Genomic DNA, 19,899 nt, shown 5'->3' with positions numbered 1-19,899 from the left:
TTTGGTTATGTATTGAGCATATTAATTTTAAAACCCTAAGAATGCAACATTTTAGACCCGAAAGAAACTTTAGATTTCCTAGTCCAAACTTCCTAAGGGCTAACTGAAAAGTCCAGGGTCATACAACTGATCAATAACTAAGCCAGCAGCTTTGAACAGACCATTTGCTTAACCTTAGTGACCGCAACGCTTTAAGAATGCCAATACGCTGTCAACGCGCCTTATTCCAGACAGAAGCTACCATTCAGTTGTTTTGCAGAGAGGAACGGGGGGTGAAGTTTGTACTATGATACCTAAATATATATCATGGCTTATAAAAAGGCCTCTAACCAATGATCTATGGTCAAATTATGTAGATTATCAATGCTTTGCATGTTAAGTAACCCTGCCTGTTGTTTTCTAAAGTGGTGTGAGCAGTACAATACTAACTTAGCTCTTTCACACTTTCTTTAGTAAAGGTAACATGTATTTTACACATGACTAAAGATAGACTGGACAAGCAGCAAACTGTGAAACCTTTGAGATGTTTGGTCAAGTTTCTAGTTTGGGAAGTAGAATATTAAAACGATCATGAAATAAAATATACATAGTCCATTTTCATTTTTATACCCATTTTTAAAAAACAATTCACATTGTTGAAGGCCTATGAATTACATATATTTCAGTAAAAGTATCCAAATAGAAAATGATTACTTTAAATTCCATTTGTTTTAGACACTGAAAAGGTAACTAGTGTAACCACAGGTGTTCTCAGTTTATTATTTTGGTACAATTTATCAAAGTACTGGTTTTTAAAGTTAAAAAAATTCTTTTAAAAACTTGAGATTTCAACATAGCATTTAATCTAAAATATACTTTAAATTAATTAAAATGCATTTATTATTTATATATCCTTAATAACAAATTCAATATGCTTAAATACTACTTTCAGCATGGTTTCAAAGCAGTATGATCATGTTTGATGCTGATGTTAAGTACAGAACTGAAAATAATAATTTCTAATCTTTTCTATATAAATATCTAATAAATCCCAAATAAAGAAGCTAGTAGGCTTGACTTGTGAAATTTCCTAATGGTTCTCAAACAACTCAAAGTCTCATCAGAATTCAGTTGCTTTCCCCCTCTCTGTGGCTCATCCGTAACACCGGAGACAATACAGAGAACCACCTCTAGGTAGTGAATGCTGTTATGATTAGGACTGTAAGGAACACAGGTGACCTCCAGTGTCTATTCTCTTTCCAGGTTGTTCTGTCCATTTTGCCCTTTTGTTTTAAAAATGAAAGAACTATGAAACACCAAAAATATACTGTTTCTCAAAATTAATGTCAGGCAAAGAAATGAGATGAATTTTTCATTTGCTAATCTGGTATTTTTTAAAACCTGTGTAGTCCTACTAAATATTAATATGTAATTTAACTTCTATTACTCTCACAGAATTATAGTAACCAATTACCAAAAAAATCGCACAGTTACACATTTTAGCAGTTCGATCAGTTTTAAATATGACTTCTGTTAATCTAGCAGAAATCATGTTATACTGTTGAACCACCTACCCCTGCAGAGCCCACAACTGTCAAAATGTAAATTGCCCAACTATTTTTAGCTGTTGCTGAAAAAAAAATCCTGTCTTGGGGAATAATGATTTGAGGCATTGTGTTCATTTTGTTTATCAAGCAGCTATTCAGCCTCTAGTGGGTCCAAGTGCTTATGCAAGCAAAAGCTTTTAAGAATGCCTGCAGCTGCAATCCAACCTTCCAGGTAGGCTGCAGGTTCAGAGCACAGCTGCCCTAGGCTGCATAAAACTCAGATCCATCTGGAAGTGAGTTTCAAAGAAGATTTCAAATTTGAGTTTTCAAGTATCACATGGAAGAGAAGGCGGGGGGGGGGGGGGGGGGGGGGAGAACATAGGAAAGAAGGAAGGCAAACAACCAAAAAGATGCTATCTCTACTTCAGCCTTAATAAAACTTAATAAAAAATAAAAAGCTCAGACCCATGCTGCTCCTTCTAGATTACTACTTGCCAAGCCAGATATTCCATTCACTGTATACTTCGATGAGCTGTGACTCATCCAGCAGCACCTGCGCCCATGTGTTAAGTACTGCCAAATAAAAGGCTAACATCCATTTACACAACAAAGAGATGTACCCTACAAGGCATGGGGCCTCAATCCAAAAGCCCCCCTTCCCATTTGTTCTAAGCAAAGGGAGAGGAAATAAAATCTCCCCTCCTTACACCAGGGATCTTTAAATTGTAGGTGGATTTATGATGTAGGTTCATTTACAAATACTTTTACTCTTTAACAGAATAAAGTATATTTAATAGCACAAACACCTCTATGGTATTAGATTATCATGGCCATTAATGATTGTTCACCAAACTTTTCCAACCTCCTTCATGAAAGCTCTTTATTCTCAAAGGATACATTTTTGAGCAAAGAGGGATCAACAAACTAGTTGCTTGAAAGCTTTCCTGATGCTAGGCTGAAGTTAGGAAAGGCTTAATGAAGGCTTTAAAATCCACAAGGGCTTCACAATGAACATCTGACTTGGTGATTTATGCATATTAATAACCTCAGTCCTACTGAGGCAAGCTGAGCAGAACGTGTCCTCCGAATCTTAATGTCTTTAGCTCCACTGGGATTATTACAAATGTAAATTTCTAAGATTCTCAGCTATTAATCTCTGTCTGTCCTCCTGTTCAGCAACATAATGACTAATTAAACATCAAAAGACCTGTACAGGAGATCTTCTTTGACAGCTACCAGCCTAGTCCTCTTCCCAAGAGGGGAATTCAAATGACAGGGACATGGAGTAAAAGCATATGAGTAAGCTACAAATCATTGCAGAGAAATCTAAAAACCTAACACTGAATTCGGATTTAACTCAATCAATGATTCCATTAAGCAGAGAACAGTTACTATGTGAAGCATGCCTACTGACACCAACCAAATGTTTCCTTATACCCAGCAGATACTGAAACAGTTTGTTTACCACAAAGTCAAAAAAATGGGTACTTACAGAAGAAGGCAAACCAGGAGGCACCTTTCTGACTTTCTTTGCTTGCAAAGGATCTGCAAATGGGAAACAGTATATTTCATCAGCATTTATATTAGAAAAGTTCAGACTTCAAATGAGCAGGAAAGAATTTTTCCTCCTAGTACCTTTCTTGTTCTCCAGAATTTAGGAGTAAGTAAGGGAATACAGGGATAGGGGCCTCATTGTTTCTAACTGGTTCCAGTGCAAAACAGGTACTCCTAATGAAGTGATATATTCTGAAATACGTATCTCCTAAGTTTGGGAAGATAACAGCAAAGTAAAATGAGAAAAAATAACAAACCAATAAGCATGTATGAGAAAAGGGAATATTTCTTAAATACCTATTATGTGCAAGGCTCCATACTAGGCACTTTATATCATTTATCTTAGTTTCATTTGCAGAGGGGCATTTGATACAACAGGTCAGTTTAATAATATGACTCCTTAAGAGAGACACAAATTTAGTGTTCATATCACATTGAGAATTAGGTTTAAAAGCATATTAAATAGACTAAAAGCTAATGCTATGCTACCAGTTATTATGTTAAAAATTTGAAATAAAATTTAATAACTGAAAACTTAAGGTTATAATAATATCTGATATATATACTACATAAACTATAAATACAGGTAATCTTGTGCACGATATCATCCTACAAGTATTCTGTAAGAACATTAACGATGCGTGGTTAAAACTGCAACTTCACTAATTATTGTACAATTATTGTACATTTATCCTTGGATGTTTATATTTATTTCTAAGAAATAACTAAAGTATATTTCTTTCCAAGACACAAATTATTTATTAAAACAGATGAGAACATGAATATTTTCATATGCTTAACCAGCCTCACTTGGTATTTTAATGTTAATTATCTATAAAATTTAAAATTTAATACGTGTTCATCTTATTTACTGTAAAAAATGGTATTAAGTGCAGCTTTCCAATCTACACAAATAATGGATCAAATTCAGGATTTTTCAGAGGGGTTTACTATTAAGAAGAGAGATACATAAGAAGGTTGATGTTAATTACAATGTTTTTGAAAACTGTAAAAAAATTAGAACTGTAAAAATGGTATTTTCCTGGGTCATAAATGATATGACACAATAAAACATGTAGTTGTTTAAAAAAGAAAGAAACCCATTTAAATTGGGGCTGGGAATCTTTATGGTGCATATCCCAGGAGGCTGCAAAGCTAAAAAAAGCAACTTTATAAGTAGCACGTGGAAAAATTTTATACAATAAAAAAAGAAAAAAACACTCTTTAGCATCTAGTCCCTACCCCAAGAGGCAGCCTATATTTCCTTAAAACAAAAGTGCCAAAGATAAACATCTGGCACATTCTATATTTACAAAACTTACAGGCAAAATTTTTGTTCTTTGTGAGGCTTTTCTAAAACCCAACTTTTTGTAGCTAATACAGTATCCCTTGAGCAAACGCCACAGTCCATACAAACCAAGAGAGTCAAATGAACTGTTCCTATCAGTCTGGAGCCCATCACTCTATTTTGGGGTAGTTAGTAGTAGAATACATTGCTATTTAGATGAGGATAGTTTTTCCCTGCCATGGGAATGGAAATCTTTCTTTTATATTTTTAATCTCATCATTAACTGCCACTATACAATAACATACATAATGCTGGATTCAAAATCATGAACTTGGGATACAGAATTCACTTTTGGGAGGTTTCAAAGTGTAATAGTTAAGAAAGTAAGCTGACTGGATTCAAATTTCAGCTCCATCATACACCAGCTGTATGAGCTTGAGCAAGTTACTTAACCTCTTTGAACTTCAGTTACCTACAATAACTTCCTGCAGTTTTTGCAATAAAAATAATACAGAAAGAGGCTCAGGGCAGTGCCTAACAGAAATTGACACAATAAGTTTTAGCCATTATTATTAGGTTTATATTAAAGTCTGTGGCAAAACTATTATAAATTGGATGTTAGATACTGTTTTGCAGAATGTTGATTTCCAAAAGCACCTAAATAGTTTGAGAAGATGCTAAGATTGGCATAGATTATCTCTGAGGTCCTTTCAGAGATTTTATGAATAACTGTGATGCCAAGAAAGAGTTTCTAAGACTGAGAAATAACAATTGAGAATGGAATAATAATCCACTAAATGGTGTTCACACAGGAGATAAGTGGGCCTCCCTGGATACCAAGACTTGGCTAAGTTACTTAGCTTTCTGGGTCCTTATGTGCAACAAGGTGAATATTAGAGCCTCACAGAGTTGTTGTAAAGATATAGTACGTGTAAGACAGTACTTGGCATAGAAGCGATTAGTCCTTAGCACTCATCATCATCATTATCAAAATGAAAATGAAGAACATACAAGCTTTAATTTCTGAAAAGCCTGAGTTTCTATGAAATCTACTCCCCCTTCCCTGCCCCCAACATTCTAACAGGTCATTTCCTCCCTGAACTCTTACGGTAGACTGGTCTACATTAGTGTGTTTTGCACAGTGTGTGCTCACACAGCATACTAACGAGATATTTTTCTAGAGTGACACAGACACATTTAGACTCAAAAGAATGTTCTTACCCTGACTAACTGATTTGGTGGGAAACAAAAGTGGAAAAAATACTTTAAAGTATAAAGAGAAAAAGTACTTTAACTTTCCTTGAGTATATCGGTAAATAAGTATATTGGTCTAAATCATCGGGGCTTACTCCAACATATAGTCAACCACCCCTGACACTGAGAGGTGGGCATACGAAACCAGGGCTTTCTATGCCTAATATGACAATCCACCATTGTGTCCTTTTATACCCATAAGCATACTCTAGATCCAAAGGCTATGGATATTTTACCAAAGTTTAGGTTTGACAGAGGTAGACAGACAAATTAGAGGTGCCAACAAGTATTTGTGGAATAATTAACTAGGACATACTTTCTTTTGGTGGACTATGTTTATTTTAGAAGCTGGCCTATCCTTAATATGCACATGCTTCACAGCTTCAATTTTCTTACATAAAGGATTCTTTGGTAAGAATAACCCAAAATTCCCACATTAAAACACTGACTAGATAGGGTGTCAGAGTATACCTGAGGCTTTCAGTAAGCAGCAACACAAAACAAATTGGCCTGCTTAGGCTATGTATAAGACATAAAAGAAGGAAGCTAAAGAAAATGAGATTTGCATGCTGATAGTCACTGAGTTTCCTTTTGAGGTGATGTTTTGGAACTAGAGATGATGGTTTTACAGTATTGTAAATATACTAAATGTCACTGAATTGTACACTTTAATATGGATAATTTTGTTATGCTAATTTTACCTCAATTTTTTAAAAAGCGGGGAGTAGAAGCAATTAACATGCAAAGAACACTGGACTTGGAGTCATAAAATTTTAAATTTTATCTGGCATAAACCACCCACTAGTTAAGAATGTGTCCTCTTTTGAGCCTCAGTTTTATGTTAAAGCTAGTATTACATCTATTGACTAGTAGCACTGATATATGGATGAAATGAGAATATATACTATAAAACCACTTTGTAAACTGTTGAGCATTATATCAATTTTAGTCAAGAATAAGGTATTAATTGTTAGTCCATGACATTTCTAAGAGGAAAAACGAGTCCAATTTTTAAAAGTTCCATTTTTCACTATTCAGTTCCTCTTATATGAATGACCAAATAAAAATATTAAATTGTTTATTAAATATATGATATTTTATGCAAATAAGCCCCAATATCATCATATACCCAAGAAACCAAATTTCTTCTAATTAAAAGTGTAGCCAGAAGCATAGACAAAGGGGGGTGGGGAGAGGTTGGGTGGGGAAGAAACATCTGTAAAATGGGATTTGTTGTGTGACACACTTACCAAGTGCTGCAGAGTCATGGAGTGGTCTTCTCCTGGAACTTGTGGCAGAGAATGAGTAGTATGGTGTTCCAGGTTTTCCTGAAGAAGAGAGTTGTGCTGGGCTTCCAAGCCCTAGATCTTGTCTCAGGAGACTAGACTATAAAACAAGGCCAAGGAAACAAGTTATCTTTTATCCATTACGGATCCAAATCTAAAAATTTCATCACTTCTGAATTATTTATAGTAACTTCAACAATGCCTTGAATTAACTAAGTACTTACTTGAATTTTATTAGACCATTAGTTTAAACCTATGTTTTCTCTTTTTCCCCATTGTCATGTTGCTTGCTTTCTAGTAATTATGCAAGTGCATCCAATCTTAGGGTTGAAAGATATTTTAGTTACTATGTAGTTCCACTCTTTACTCAACAAGAACATTTTTGAAAAATGGCCACCCAGTCTTTGCTTGAACGCTTTCATGACCACACAAGGTAATCAATTCTGTTCTTTTTCCATTTCTTTTTCCTTTTTGGACAGTTCTCACTGTTTGAAGAGTGCCAATGTTTTCAAGACTGGCCATTCCTGTTTTCTTTTCTTTTTTTTTTTTAAGGACTTTTATTGAGATATAATTGATATACAATAAACTGCATTTATTTAAAGTGTAGAATTTGATATTTTTTCTTATTAGTAATGTATATATGGCAATCCCAATCTCCCAATTCATCCCCCCCCCCCACCGCTTCCCTCCTTCATGTCCATATGTTGGTTTTCTTTTTCTTTATAAACTGTGTCTCATGACATGATTTGAATGTCCTCCTCACTATCCCTGATACAGATCTCTAGATTTATTTTCCATTTGTCAAAGTCTCTTGTAAAAGGGAATGGAGAACAATACCTCAGATGTGGCCTTATTAACACAGAGTAGTTTTCAACACTACATTTAAACAACCCATTTGTGCTAGCCAGCTCATACTGAGAGGTTAAGAGTGATCACACTCTGTTACTCTTTATTGTATAAGTTGCTATTAAGTCATGTCCCTCCAATGGTTTCCTTGTTCAGTTTGTGTTCTTTGGTTCCAATTTTATCTCTGATAAAATTCATCTTGTTACATTTGATCCATAATAATCATCCATCTTTATCCTTGTCCAGGATGGCAAGGCTGAGTAGAGAGCTCTAATGTATGCCACAGTGACATGAGTCTCTGTCAAGTACTGCACTGAAATCCAGAGATTTAGCAGCTCTGACCTACCAACCAACTGACCCTGTCATAAAGCAAATGAAGTTAATTTGGCAGAATTTGTTTTCAAGCTTTCGGGTAGCTGAGGGAAAAAGAGCTGTGATTTCTCTAACATATTCACTATTCTCCCACCCCATATGTAATACCCCTTACTGCTATCACCACACTCTTGGTAGCTGTCATTCCATCTACCAAGTATCATAAACGTGCTGAGAAATAAACCTCAGCTCTGGTTAGAATCAGCAGAACTTCATTACACTAGTCATAATAGTCCAGTCCCTGCTTCCAGAAAAACTTTCATTTCAGTTTATCACACTATTTAATAATTTTAAATAATATTTATGTTTCAGCTTAAAAATCTGAGGTGGAATTAACATAAAATTAATCATTTTAACATTTCTAATCAGTGACATTTAGTACGTTCATAATGTTGTGAACCATCACCATCTAGTTCCAGAACATTTCATCACCCCAAAAGGCAACTTCATTCCCATTCAAGAGTCACTTCCATTCCTCCCTTCCTCCAGCCCCTGACAACAACTAATCTGCTTCTGTCTCTGTGGATTTAACTTATTTTGAATATTTCATATAAATGGAATAATGCAATATGTGACCTTCTGTGTCTGGCTTCTTTTACTTAGCATAATGTTTTTGAAGTTCATCACGTTGTAATATGTATCAGTACTTCATTCATTTTTAGGAATGAATGATATTCCATTGTATGGATATACTACAATTTGTTTATGCATTTATCCACTGATGGAACGTTTTGGTTTTTTCCAACTATGGACTATTGTGAACAGTGTTGCTATGAAGATCTGTGTGAGTACCTCTTTTCAATTCTTTTGGTTATACACTTTATAGTAGAGTTGCTGGGTCATGTGGTAAATCTATGTCTCACTTTTTGAGAAACTGCCAAACTGTTTTCCACGGTGACTGCACAATTTTACCCTTCACTGTATGATGGCTGTAATTTCTCTACATCCTTACCAACACTTGTTACTTTCTGGTTTTTAAATTACAGCCAAACTCATGGGTGTGAAGTGGTATCTTATTGTGGTTTTGATTTGCTTTTCGCTAGTGACTAATGATGTTGAATGTCTCTTCATGGGCTTGATGGTCCTTTGTATATCTTCTTTGGAAAAATGTTTATTCAAGTCCTTTGCCCATTTTTGAATTCAGAAGTCTTTCTGCAGCAGTATTTTAAGAGTTCTTATATGTTATGTTCTGTATATTAAACCCTTGTCAGACATCTGATTTGCAAATATTTCTCCCATTTTGTAGGCTTTTTCATTTCTTGATAACATCCTTTGATTCACAAAAGTTTTTAATATTGATGAAGTCTAATTTATTTTTCCCTTTGTTTCTTGTGCTTTTGATGTCATATCTAAGAATCCACTGCCAAATCCAAGGTAATAAAGATTTACCCCTAAATTTCTTTTAAGAGTTTATAGTTTTAATAAACATTACGGTACATGTTTCTTTTTGGATTATGGTTTTCTCTGGGTATATGCCCAGTAGTGGGATTACTGGATCATATGGTAGTTCTATATTTAGTTTTTTAAGGAACCTCCAAACGGTTCTCCATAGTGGCTGTATCAACTTACATTCCCACCAACAGTGCAGGAGAGTTCCCTTTTCTCCACACCCTCTCCAACATTTATTGTTTCTAGATTTTTTGATGATGGCCATTCTGACTGGTGTGAGGTGATACCTCACTGTGGCTTTGACTTGCATTTCTCTGATGATTAGTGATGTTGAGCGTCTTTTCATGCGTTTGTTGGCCATTTGTATGTCTTTGGAGAAATGTCTATTTAGGTCTTCCACCCATTTGTGGATTGGGTTATTTGCTGTTTTGGTATTAAGCTGCATGAGCTGCTTGTGTATTTTGGAGATTAATCCTTTGTCCATTGCTTCATTGGCAAGTATTTTTTCCCATTCTGAGGGTTGCCTTCTTGTCTTGTTTATGGTTTCTTTTGCTGTGCAAAAGCTTTTAAGTTTCATTAGGTCTCATTTGTTTATTCTTGATTTTATACTACCAACTGTAAAACAGCTAGTGGGAAGTTGCTGTATAACAAAGGGAGATCAACTCGATGATGGGTGATGCCTTAGAGGGCTGGGATGGGGAGAGTGGGGGAGTCGCGGGAGGGAGGGAATATGGGGATATGTGTATAAATACAGCTGATTGACTTTGGTGTACCTCAAAAACTGGCAGAATAGTGTAAAGCAATTACATTCCAATTTAAAAAAAAAGGAGTTTACAGTTTTAACTCTTATACTTAGATCACATGCACTTTGAATTAACTTTTGTATATAATGTAATGTAGGGGGTCCAACTTCATTCTTTTGTGTGTGGATGTCCAGTTGTTCTAGCATTGTTTGTTGAGGAAAACAGCATTTCCTAACTCAGTGGTCTTGGCACCCTTATTAAAAATCAATTGGTCATAGATGTTCGGGATTCTATCTGGACTTGCAATTCTATCACATGGGTCTACATGTCTACCTTATACCAGTTCCACAGTGTTTTGGTTACTGTAGCTTTGTAGTAAGTTTTGAAACTGGCAAGTATGCCTACTCCAATTTTTTTTTTTCAATGCTGTTTTGGCTATTCAGGATTGATCTCTCTCCCTCTTTCTCTCTCTCTCTCTTTCCCCCTCCTCCCCCCCCCTTCCTTCCTGTGTTGCATCTTCATTGCTGTGCACAGGCTTTCTCCAGTTGTGGTGAGGGGGGGCTACTCTTTGTTGCAGGCTTCTCATTGCCGTGGCTTCTCTTGTTGCGGACCACGGGCTCTAGGCACTTGAGCTTCAGTACTTGTGGCTCTTGGGCTCCAGAGCGCAGGCTCAGCAGTTGTGGCGCACAGGCTTAGCTGCTCTGCGGCATGTGGGATCTTCCAAGACCAGGGCTTGAATCCATGTCCCCTGCACTGGCAGGTGGACTCTCAACCACTGTGCCACCAGGGAAGTCCAGGATTTCTTGAAGGTACATATAAATTTGAGGATCAGCTTTTCCATTTCTGCAAAAAGACGCCAAATTTTGATAGGGGTTGCACTGAATCTGTAGACTGCTTTGGGGAGTACTGCCATCTTAACAACAATAAGTCTTCCAACTGAATATTTTTCCTTTTACTTAGGTCTTCTTTAATTCCTTTTAGCAATGCTTTGCAGTTTTCAGTGTAAAAGTCTTACACACCTGGTAGTTAAAACTTATTCCTAGGTATTTTATTCTTTTGGATAATATTGTAAATGGAGTTGTCGCAATTTTATTTTGGTTTGTTCATTACTCGTGTAAAGAAAGAAAACTAAATTTTGTGTGTTGAAATTGACTCTTGCTACTTTGCTTAGTTCATTTATTAAGCTCTAATAGTTTTATTGTAGATTCCCTATATATAAAGATCATATAATTTGCAAACAGGGATAGTTTTACTTCTTCATTTCCAATTGGGATGTCTTTTATTTCTTTTTCTTCTCTAACTGCTCTGGTTAGAACTTACAGTAAAATGTTGAATGAAAGTGGTGAAAGTAGACATCTTTGTCCTGTTCTTGATCATAGGGGGAACAGCTTTCATGTTTTAAAACTTGGCATGGTTATTAGGCTTGGGTTTTTCACAAATGACCTTTATCAAATTGAGGAAGTTCCTGCCTATTCCTAGTTTGTGAAGTGTTTTTATCATAAAAGGGTGTTGGATTTTGTCAGATGCTTCTTCTGCATCAAATATGATGATCAAGTGATTTTTCCCCCTTCATTCTAATTAAAGAATGATCAATTCTCATATGTTGAATAGCACTGCATTCCTAAAATAAAACCCAATTAGTTGTGGTGTGTAATCTTTTTAACATGCTGGTAATTTTTAGCTTGCTGGTATTTTGTAGAAAATTTTTCATTAACATACAAGAAGGAAATTGGTCTGTAGTCTCCTTTTTCCTGTGATATCTCTGGTTTTGTATCAGGGTAATTCTTGCCTCACTGAATGAGTTAAGAAGTGTTTGAGAAGGATTGGTGTTAATTCTTCTTTAAATGTTTTCTAAAATTCATTAGTGAAACCATTTAGTCCTGCACTTTTTTTAGGGGGGGAGGATTTTTATTACGAATTCAATCTATTTGTTTTCGTTCTGTTCAGATTTTCTATTTCTTCAGTTCTGGTGGTGTGTATGTTTCTAGGAATCTGTCCATTTTATCTACAGTGTCTGATTTTTTAGCATACGGTTGTTCATAGTGTTCTTTTATAATCCCTTTTATTTTTGTAATGTTGATAGTTATGCTTCCTATTTTCATTTCTGACTTTAGTACTTAGACTCTTCTTTTTTTCTTAATCAATATACCTAAAGGTTTGTCAGTTTTGTTGATCTTTTCAGAGAACCAACTTTTGATTTAGCTGGTTCTATTGTTTTCCTTTTCTCTATTTTTAAAAATTTCTGCTCTAATCTTTATTATTTCCTTCTTTCTGCTAGCCTTGGGTTTGGTTTTCTTTTCTTTTTCTAGGTTCTCGCGGTATAAAGTTAGGTTGCTGAATTTAAAATCTTTCTTCTTTTTTAATGTAGACATTTACAAGTATAAATTTCCTTCTGATCACTGCTTTTACTGCATCTCATACGTTTTGGTATGCTGTCTTCTCATTTTCATTTGATATTTCAGTTTTTTTTTAAAAGTCTATTCAACAATGCTGGAGCACACATGAAGTAATCAGTATGCTAAATCAGCCAAAGATCCCTGCATCTTTCAGAAATGTTTATATTTAAGAAGACAAATTTTTCAGACTTCTCAAAAGGTAAGTGATTGTTTGAATGGAGCTGATATCTTCTTTTACAAAAGAGAAAAGTGAGAAGAGGATTTCAATCACCAGACAATATGATGTGTATATGAAAAGATTGCAAAATACCAATGTAATTATTTAGTATTAATCACACAAATTCCAACAGATACAAGGTTCAACAGAATAGGAAAGAAGGTGTTGACTAACAGGCATGAAGGAGAAATAGTTCCCCCTTAAGATAATAATCTTTAGGAGAAATGATAAAAATGAGAAAACAATATAAATATAAATAACACACGTATCCTTTCTATTTCTATAACAAACCATTAGAAATGGATCTCCTGATTATGTTATCTGTGTGAGAATAGTGTGACCCAGGAATCATCAAGTCTCCAACATGTTATACTAAAATTTCCATTGTCACATCTGTTTTGCGTTTCTTTGTTTTTTTTGCCCGTGCTAGGCACATTCAACATTCCTCAAATAGCAATCGGAATATGGCTAGAGTATGCTAGATGGAACATATTATTACCACATGTTTGAGGGCAGGGGTCATGTATCTTTAATTTTTCCTTTAAACATCGCTAGTCTTTCAATAGGATGTTCCCGCTCAGTGCAAAACTGACTTTCATGATATACTGTTTTGAGGTGCCTGCTGTCTTTATTACTTCATCCGTGTTTTCTCATGTAGAAGGTATATATGAAACTGGTCACTGTACCCACGTAAACAAATAAATACATGAGAGGAGATGGGCATTCATACATCTCTCAACAGTGTTCCCTTCAACATTTCTCTGGCATATAAATTCTAATGGGCATATAAAGGTGATGATTAATACTAGTGGTCAACATACTATGGCCTACAGGTCAAATTGGGCCTGTTTGGAAAATATTTTTATTGGAACACAGTCTCACCCATTTATTTATATATTGGCTATGGCTGTCTTTGTGCTACAGTGGAAGAGTTGAGTAGCTGCAACAGAGAATGTATGGTCTGGAAAGCCTAATTATTTACTATGTAGCCCTTTTTAAGAAAATATTAATTGACCCCTTATGTAATGCTTTGATCGAGAAACAAAGGACTGAGTTTGGAGGATGGTGAAGAAGTCTGCTTAAGTTGTAAGATAATGACAGATTAACTTTCAGGTGAATAAAATGTAGTCAGTGAGTTATTTCTTCAAAGAAGTCCAGTAATAGTCATAATAAAGACTAAAAGAGGCATAAAATAATCTGAAAGGTGAATAGGAAAATGTATTTCTTATATTCCTAAAAGTTAATAAAATGTCTACAAAAACTGTGATGTCCTGGAAACAGCACAGGCTTTGGAGTTAGCTACCCTGAGTTCAAATCTTGACTGTAAGATCCTCGGCAAATTATCTAACCTTAATGTATCTGTTTTGTTTTCTATATATGGTTATATTACTAACTAGTTCACAGGGTTACTGGGAGAAGTAAATAAGGCTTAAGTAAAAGTGAGTAGCATGGCTATAGGCCCTAGTGAAAATAAGAACTCAATTTCATATTTTCTTTCCCCATAGGTTACCATATTCTAAATATCACTAAAGAATGAAAATGAGATGAATGGAATGGCATTTTTAAATTGTTTTCTGGGCACAAACTCTTTCTACTAAGTAAGGGGACCTCATCTGCCTTGAGTCCAAGACAGTTGAGTTACAACTCCCAATGGCTAAAGTAAGATAGGATGTTGGAAATAGAAAAGAGAATAGACAGGCTCCCAGAGAAACGGTTGACAAATAGAGGCTAAATCCAAAGAGGTATGTGACGGATTTAAACTGTATCAACCTAGATCAAGAATATACAGAAAAATGGCAACTTATTCTCAGAATGATTCAGCAGAAGTGTGTATACTTGTGTGCATAAACCCACATTTAGCATACAAACATATACAGACACATACTGAATGAAAGGAAAGGAATGCATGTGCACCAATACAGTGAAATGTTAAATGATGAAACTTGATTAAGTTTTATTAGGTAACATGGATGCTCATTGTACTATTCTGGTATCTTTTCCATGAGTTTGTAATTTTTCAAAATAAAAACTTAGAGATAAATAAGTATAGCTGATTCATTTTGGTGTACCCCAAAAGCTGGTACAAAAATGTAAAGCAATTATATTCCAATAAAGGACTTAAAAAATACAACAGAGAAAATCAGGCTAAATATCAAGGATCCACTAGCACACTATCAAATGTATCATCTCAGTTAATATTTACTGCAATCTTATTATTAAGCATTACATACAGAGATTTTATGTTATACAGATAGCAAGCAGTGGAACCTAATTTGAAACTAGTTCTGTTGAAGAGGCTCTTTCCTCAATACAACAAAACTTCTACAGTAGTCCAGGAACCCAATTACCATTTATAAGATTAACTTAAAACAATATAAATGACCTATAAATCAATCTGTGAATTATAATCCTAAAGCTGAGTTACCTATAGAAAACATACTGGTAGATTTTTGTACATATGTATAAAATGAAGAAAAAGAACAAATTTTTTTTAGGGAAAAAAGTTTACCTGTTACCAATTTTACCTTTGATATACTTTTCTCCTTACTAATGACAAATCAGGAGATGTGGTTGGGAAATCCCCTAACTTCTTTTTCTCCAGTGAATATTAGTGCCAAAAAAGATACAGAAGTTGTTCTTCACTCAGCTGTCCTAATCATAGAAAAAACCATTTTGCCCTGTTTTACCCATATCATCAAAATGATTAGGCAAAAGCAGATGTAGGAGAAATTGTTTCTTTTTAGAAACACAAGATGATATTTTATTCTGTTAACTAAAATGAAATGTTCAGTACTAAAAGACAAAAGAAGTTTACGACAAGGTTTTTTCCCACAAGGACTTGATAATCTAAGAAATAATATCCATGGAACTAATGGTAAATATGACCTTAAAAATCAAGGGCTAAACTATATAAGCCTAACATTTTGATAGTCTACCACAGACAAAATCATATATTTTTCCCTTACTTGATTTTTTAAACATTTTGGTAAAACTAAGTGCACATAATAAATTACTGAATTTTTTCCTAAAATAAAATTACATATCAGCTCATATTGATTTTTCTGCCTGCCTGAAACAAATGAGAAGCATTATTGATCTTGTCCTGGAGGTATCTCAGGCAAAAAGAATACCCAAGTATCCCAGAGGATAGAGAACTAGACAAAGCAGTTTTACTCTGCTATCTTATTCAAGACAGAATTAGTATTCTGAAATAACACAGCACTAAATTTCTTAAACATGCTTAGAGAAAAGAATCTTTTCTATAGTCATCTAGAAAATCCATCTATAAAAAAATGTATCTAATTACCAAAGAATAATTAATAAAGGATTATTCCTGAAACACTAACGTAGCCTTGATTATTGTAATAAAAACCTACAGTGAGTTTCATTTTGAATTACATGAAAAACCTTTAGCCTAAAGAAAAATTCCCATTTCTTATAATTATATGGAACTTTAGTAGCCTATGTAATATTTTTTTTTTTTAAATTTCTTTCTTCCTCTTCATGTGCTTGAGAAACCCTGACTCTAAAATGTGAACTTGAAAAGTCTAGTGTAAGTCTTCATGGTGTTACTCACCAAAGTGTAAAGAAGAGGTATAAAGTAGTGGGCATGGCCAACATCATTTACTAATACAACTTCTTAATCATATTGGAAGGTACTATGAATGTAATTTAATAGGAACATAGGAAAATATCCTATATAAAATGGTGCTGATAAGTAGCCAGGAGGATTCAAAATCACACTGCAGTAATTTGGACATTTTCCACCCTTAAAAGAGAAAGTATTTGGAATCTTGATAAACACAGACTTGCTTCCTCAGAACTACTTTCTACCATTAAATGGCTTGGTCCAAATGCTGTACTCTACATATACTTTGATATCTATTCACAATCAGATAAAATAAGGACCTAATGTCAAAACTTATTCTCAATTTAAATATCTGAAGCACTAACTTAATACGAATTTGTTTTCTAGAAAAGTAAGATGGAAAGTACCTGAAGTTATAGCCATATATTTCAAAAACTTTAAAATATTTAATATGGACTCTTGGAACCTCTGCTCTTTGTACATTCTACAGAAATCCTTAATTTCATGTCTATATTCCACCCCTGAAATGGTATGCAGTTTTAATACATAAGGGCAAGCAGCTGTTCCCAAATTTGTCTTGAGACGGGAGCTTGCTACTTAAAGACACAGAAAGGTATAAAACACAATCATGATAAAATAAAGTACATAAGTGGTTAAAATTTCCCAGATGAATCCCCCCCCCTTTTTTGGCTGCGCACGCAGCTTGCAGGAGTTTAGTTTCCTGACTAGTTCCCTGACCAGGGATTGAACTTGTGTCCTCATCAGTGAAAGCACAGGGTCCTAACCACTGGATGGGCAGGGAATTCCTCTCAGATGAAGTCTTTATACTGTATTATGTGCTTCCTTTGTCACAGGGATAAAGAAAAAAACTGTTCTAAAAGCAAAATTAGTACAGTATTATTATATTTGCAATTGCTCTTTCCAATTAGAAACATCACAGTACAGTTCAGCTGTGAGTCCATTTGAAGTTTCAGAGACAGGGGAACTGAAGAGTGACAAAGAAGCCTCTCACCTCATGTCACAACCAAATCAAAATCTCAGAGGGTGAAGGGCAACTCAGGGCAAAGTATAAACGCTGGGCTTTAATAATATATCAGTATTCTGTCAACTTTCTACAAATGATTAAAAAACAGGCAGTAATAAATCTCAAATTCGGAAAACACAGACATTTATGAAATAATTGTATTATGATGCAAATTCATTTACACTGAAATTCCAGGGATATGTTAGCAATTATCAGCAAGTTGTTAAAGAACTCTATCCTGAGAATCTCATTAGACAGCGATGCAAACTACAGTTGTTATCATTCTGAGAACAAAGGGATCTTGAATGAGTAATCAATAGCAACTGGCAGAAAATGAGACATTAATTATGATCCTCTAGTGTTTTGTCTAAGACAAGATTTCATTAAATGCTTTGTGCAGCCTGAATAGTTTCAAGTCATTACCAACATTTTGGGCACTATATTAAGTGGGGGAGGGGGTGGGGGGGTGTACAGGGAAACAAAGTAAAAGAAAACCTGAGATGCTTCTATTTCTTTCCTGGGTCAATAAAAACACACCAGCCACCACTAGCCAACTGTTATGCCCATTCTTTTATAAGTCCCAAATCTTGTAATCTCAACATGGTCTCTTGAAAATTTAATTATCATTTTCGATATTTAAAGTGTCATGCAGGTTTGAGAAGATAATGACAGTCATCCATCAAATGTATCCTGCCAACACAATCTGCCCAATCTTTCTGGCTTTAAAAGAGAAAACAGAAAAAAGAGAAGAAAAGAAACTACCTATGTACTATTAAATTACTAAAACATGGCAATCTTAGCAGTTTGTTTCTCAATCTTCTTTAATTGTTAGTAAACAGAGGGAAATTTTACTATCTTAATATTTCATTTTCACTATTTTTTTTCTCTGAACTTTTCTCCTGAATCCTGCATCAGCTAATGGAAAGATAACAAAGTAGGATGTAGACTGATAAAGAAAGACCTCCCAGAAATAAAGGAACTATGAAAAAAACCAGCTAAAATAAAAGCTATTTTAATATATCCAGTATTTAAATAATTGCAAACATGAAATAAGGATTTTATAGGCTTAGGATTTTATAGGCTTCCATAAAGAGAGTCCCCACTTTCAAAAATGCTATAGGAATGTCTTGAAGGCAGACTTTCATGAGGTTAGTAGTGAGCATACTCTAAATATGTCTTCTCCTAAGTGAGCATTTTTTCTGACTGTCTGAATTTAGATACTTCCTTGATAAACAGGGCCCTCTGGAAGACTTCCTGTAAAGGTACCAGTATGCCTTTGAGCCTTTTCTTTTATGAATACAAAGGAGCCAGCTATTTGAGATGTTAACCAACACTAGAAGAACAAGAGAGAAGGAAATGTCATTTCTCTTTTGCTTCTGTGGAAAAGGTGTTATGTTGTCCTAAGGTTTTCAGCAGAGTTGTAATACTTTGAAACCACTCCCTTTCCCTTTAATGCTAGCTTTCACATCTAGTAAATGATTACACCCTCTTCCCCATATCTTGCATTTTTTGCAAGAATACAATTAAGAGTAACACAAAACCCACCCACCTCCAAAAGTAATGGAAATAAAAACAAAAATAAATAAGCGGGACCTAGTGAAACTTAAAAGCTTCTGCACAGCAAAGGAAATTATAAGCAAGATGAAAAGACAGCCTTCAGAATGGGAGAAAATATTTCCAAACAAATCAACAGACAAAGGATTAATCTCCAAAATATATAAACAGTTCATGCACCTCAATATTAAAAAAACAAACAACCCAATCAAAAAATGGGCAGAAGACCTAAATAGGCATTCCTCCAAAGGAGACATATGGATGGCCAAGAGGCACATGAAAAGCTCCTCAACATCATTAATTATTAGAGAAATGCAGATCAAAACTACAATGAGGTATCTCACCTCACACTGGTTAGAATGGGCATCATCAGAAAATCTACAAACAGTAAATGCTGGAGAGGGTGTGGAGAAAAGGGAACCCTCTTGCACTGTTGGTGGGAATGTAAACTGATATAGCCACTATGGAGAACACTAAGGAGGTTCCTTGAAAAATTAAAAATAGAGTTACCATATGACCCAGCAATCCCACTCCTGGGCATATACCCAGAGAAAACCATAATTCAAAAAGACACATGCTCCCCAATGTTCACTGCAGCACTATTTACAATAGCCAGGACATGGAAGCAACCTAAATGTCCATTGACAGAGGAATGGATAAAGAAGATGTGGCACATATATACAATGGAATATTACTCAGCCATAAAGAGGTACGAAACTGGGACATCTGTAGAGACATGGATGGACATAGAGACTGTCATACGGAGTGAACGGAGTCAGAAGGAGAAAAACAAATATCACATATTAACACATATATGTGGAATATAGAAAAATAGTACAAATCAACTGATTTTCAAGGCAG

General features: G+C 34.9%; 1 protein-coding gene across 11 annotated transcripts in view; it reads right to left on the bottom strand.

The window, feature by feature from the left end:
* The window catches only part of TCF12 (transcription factor 12), a 375,921-nt gene that overhangs the window by 79,017 nt on the left and 277,005 nt on the right, over positions 1–19,899 (bottom strand). For all 11 annotated transcript variants that reach the window (XM_057722459.1, XM_057722462.1, XM_057722469.1 and 8 more), the window contains 2 exons: positions 6,873–7,008; positions 3,019–3,071 (listed from right to left, as the gene is read on the bottom strand). In XM_057722459.1, the coding sequence (XP_057578442.1) occupies positions 3,019–3,071; positions 6,873–7,008 (189 nt within the window). The remainder of the gene's footprint in view (positions 1–3,018; positions 3,072–6,872; positions 7,009–19,899) is intronic.

Source organism: Hippopotamus amphibius, chromosome 2, assembly GCF_030028045.1.
Source record: "Hippopotamus amphibius kiboko isolate mHipAmp2 chromosome 2, mHipAmp2.hap2, whole genome shotgun sequence".
NCBI classification, from domain to species: domain Eukaryota; kingdom Metazoa; phylum Chordata; class Mammalia; order Artiodactyla; family Hippopotamidae; genus Hippopotamus; species Hippopotamus amphibius.
Note: the sequence above shows the minus strand (reverse complement) of the source record. Positions and strands in the feature narration are given on the sequence as shown.